This window comes from Odontomachus brunneus, unplaced genomic scaffold, assembly GCF_010583005.1.
Source record: "Odontomachus brunneus isolate Ranch 3 - 2012 unplaced genomic scaffold, Obru_v1 Obru_scaffold_217, whole genome shotgun sequence".
Classification (NCBI taxonomy): Eukaryota; Metazoa; Arthropoda; class Insecta; order Hymenoptera; family Formicidae; genus Odontomachus; species Odontomachus brunneus.
Window position 1 is genome coordinate 392,048 of NW_022639667.1, and position 4,084 is coordinate 396,131.

Below are 4,084 nucleotides of genomic sequence, written 5' to 3' on the forward strand. Positions count from 1 at the left end.
ATTCCTCTTATATTTTATTACGATGAATTTGAAGTAAATGATCCACTTGGCTCACGAACTGGTACTCATAAAATTGGTGCTGTATATTACTCTTTGCCATGTATACCTCCACATGCTCAATCTCATCTTCTTAATATACAGATTGCATTACTATTTAACAGTAGTGATCGAAAAGAATTTGGAAATCGAAAGATTTTTCTACCACTTATTAAAGAACTGAAATTTTTACATACACATCCAGTTTACACGACAAAGGATAACATTGATGTTTATGTAAATTGTTCTTTATTTGTAGCAGATAATCTTGGTCGTCACGAAATAGGTGGGTTTGTTCAATCTTTTTCGGCCAATAGCCCATGTTCAGTATGTAAAATATCTCGTAACGAATTACTGAGTGCAACATATGAAAAACCTGAACTTTTGCGTAATATAGAAAATTACAAACTTGATGTTGAAAATAATGATGTTACTACAACTGGAATAAATGAAGAATGTGTATTTAATGAAATAGAAGATTTTCACATTTTGGAGAGCAATTGGACACATTTTGGCTCTTGATATCATGCATGATATTTATGAAGGAGTTTGCGAGTACAATCTGTCTCAAATTATATTGCAGTATATTACAAATTTAAAACTTTTTACACTTCAAGATCTAAATGATCGTATTGGAGCTTTTGACTTTGGCGTAAGTGAATTGAGCAATCGAATTCCTTTTTTAAAAAAAGAAAAATTAAATAAGTATTGTTTAGGTTTTTCAGCAACTCAAATAATGCGTTTTACGAAATATTTTGGTCTCATTATTGGCGATTTTGTACCTCTAAATGATTCTCATTGGGAATTATACCTTAATCTAAGAGCGATAATTGATATTTTAAACGCTAGATCTTTTTCATTGCAAGAAGTTAAATATTTGCAATGTTTGGTAACGGAACATCATGAAATTTACATTAGATTATTTGGAAACACTTTAAAAACAAAACATCATAATATGTTGCATTACACACAACTTATGCTTCGTGTAAGACCTTTAATGAATCTTTGGTGTATGCGTTTCGAGGCGAAACATAAAGAGTCAAAGATAGAATCACATATTATAACTAGTAGAAAAAATTTGCCATTTACTCTTGCGTTGAAACACCTGTTAAAATTGAATTATAGATTACTTAATGAAATTTCAATAACTGATGAAATGTCACTCGGGCCAAGTGTTTCTACAGATTCTGCATATTCTCACCCTCATTTTGATTTGTTCAAAGAATATTTACCAAAAACTTATACAATTGTTTCATGGATTAAACTTCAAAGCATTTTATTTAAACCACGATTTGTATTAAATTTAAATGTAACGGATGTGTTACCCGTTTATGGTATTATACATTTTATTTGCTTAAATGAAGCAAGAAAACCATTTTTTATTTTGCAAATTTTAAAAACACTTAGTTTTTCGAGACATTTGTACGCTTATCGCGTTTCATTTACGACAAAATGGAAAACTTTAAAATGTAATTGTAAGTCAGTTAATAAGTACAACGTTACTTCGTTAGTAAAATCAATTGATGGCGATTATTTTGTAATACAAGAATAAAATTCTCTACCATAAATATGGTTGTCATTAATATATTTTTATTTAAGGCAAAAAAAACATTTTGGTTGTAATAACTAAATAAAAGGAACCAAATTTTTTGGTTCAAGTAACCAAACATTTGGTTAATCACATATTAACCAAATTATTTGGGTCGGTATATCAAATTTTTGTTACATCTACAAAACTGTTTTTTCTGTGCAGATTGTTCGAAGAAGGAATGTGAAGAAGCTATTAAAAAATGACTCAGAAGAGCAAAAGAGCGCGACGATAATATGAAAAAACACCTTCAGGATAATTAAGGTCTTTAAGTTATTTGCAAACTTTCTTCTGTTTTGCTCCAAGCAAACTTAGATGCGAGCATTAGTCATTTATAATAATTGTTTTCAATTTAACAATCTTGGTTAGTTTGAAAGTGTTTTCTAAAAGACTGTGATGTAACTAAGTCGGATTCTAAAAAATTACTTTTTTTGAAGATTAATATATACTTATATATACTCTAGTGTTTAGATATTTTACATACACACACACACACACACACACACACACACACACACACACACACACACACACGCACGCACGCACGCACGCACGCACGCACGCACACAGCAGGCAATTTATAACAAATTATTGCAATTTCAAGAACGCACATGTCTTTATTTTAATTTATATTTCATTATATGCGATACGATGTTTTCAACAATACATTTGGACGATTATATGATTTATTTTAATTGCATCATATGCATTACTATACCATTGATAACTGAAATCAGTGTTACCGAGTTGAAACACTATTTGATTACTTTTCAAGATATATTTACTTTTGTTATTCGTTATCTTTTCCTTCTTTTTTTTCCAATTAAACATTGTGATGATAACATAATGCCTCATCAGATATTATATAATCTTATGAGATTGATGAGACATATGTAGTTTAATACGTACGTAATATGAATGTTTGTCATATGAAAAATAATGATATGCGAATTTCATGCTAATTAAAAATATGATTTTATAAAATGTGATATAAAAGAACAAATATGTGCAATAAATTAACAAAATTAATTTTATTTTTATTACAATATATTCATAAATATTTCCATTTCATACGATGCTAGCAAACACAAAACGCAACAATTAATAACATAACGTTAATGTTATAATTTCTTATTCAACAATATGACATGTCTTGTACACAACAGTTACATTGTTGAGTGGAAAATTAAAACATTAATAATATATTATTGTTAGTTTGTGTTTGCTGGGATATCCAGTTAAGAATATACTTGTACAGTCTATGGACATCCATAGGATACCCACAGTATCTAGAAACGGACGTGTTTCAGATATCCCATGGATGTTCTTAGCAGTTGCAAATGTTTATCCTATGAATATCCACTGGACATTCGCGAAACATATACTGGATACTTTATAGATATCCGACATGTCCAAAGAGAATATCCACTATACGTGCATAGGTCATCCATGTGCTATTTGGGATGTATACAATACAAAGTGTCTCTTCGTCAAAGTGACAGTGGCGTAGTAAATAAGGTAAACGACTCAAGAACCAAAGGTCTCAGATTTGAATCTCAGCAATAGCAAGCAAATTTTCGAAGTACAATTTAACTTGAATTAAGTAGCATGGAAAATAATATAAAGTGAAAACTAAAAATATATATTTTAAAAATTTTATAAAAGTTTAAGAAAAGAGAAAAAGTATATATTAGGTGTACAACTTTGCTTCCGTCGTTTTTTTCCAAAATTCGAGGCTTTATTGTAAAAAACTGGTTATACATTTATGATTCAAAGTATTATCCATCGCTGGCCACTACTTTCTCCCATTCTTCGGGCAGCGTACGAATTCCGCGTCGAAAAAACTCATCTTTTGAGGCAATCCAAGAATCGATCCAATCTTTTAATTCTTCATAAGACCGAAAGTGCTGGTCAGCCAGGCCGTGTGCCATTGATCGAAACAAGTGATAGTCAGAGGGAGCAACGTCTGGAGAATACGGCGGGTGGGGTAGAACTTCCCATTTCAACGTTTCCAAGTATGTCTTGACCACTTTCGCAACATGGGATCGACCATTGTCATGTTGCAAAATCACTTTATCGTGTCTCTTGTTGTATTGCGGCCGTTTGTCTTTCAATGCTCTGCTTAAACGCATCAATTGCGTTCGATACCGATCGTCTGTGATTGTTTCAGTCGGTTTTAACAGCTCATAATACACTACGCCGAGCTGGTCCCACCAAATACAGAGCATGACCTTGGAGTCGTGAATATTCGGTTTGGCCGTCGACGTGGAAGCATGGCCGGGAACTCCCCATGATTTTCTGCGCTTGGGGTTATCGTAATGAACCCATTTTTCGTCCCCAGTCACAATGCGATGCAGAAATCCCTTCCGTCTTTGCCTTTCAAGCAGCTGTTCACAAGCAAATAAACGCCTTTCAACATCTCTCGGCTTCAATTCGTACGGCACCAAATTTCCTTGCTTC

The 4,084-nt window shown here is 32.3% G+C and overlaps 1 protein-coding gene across 1 annotated transcript in view; it reads left to right on the forward strand.

Moving 5' to 3' along the window:
* Positions 1–2,658, forward strand: part of LOC116852345 — a 3,406-nt gene extending 748 nt beyond the window's left edge. The window contains exon 2 of the mRNA XM_032832614.1: positions 1–2,658. Within this exon, the coding sequence (XP_032688505.1) occupies positions 1–558 (558 nt within the window). The 3' untranslated portion in view covers positions 559–2,658.
* Positions 2,659–4,084: the final 1,426 nt, after the last annotated feature.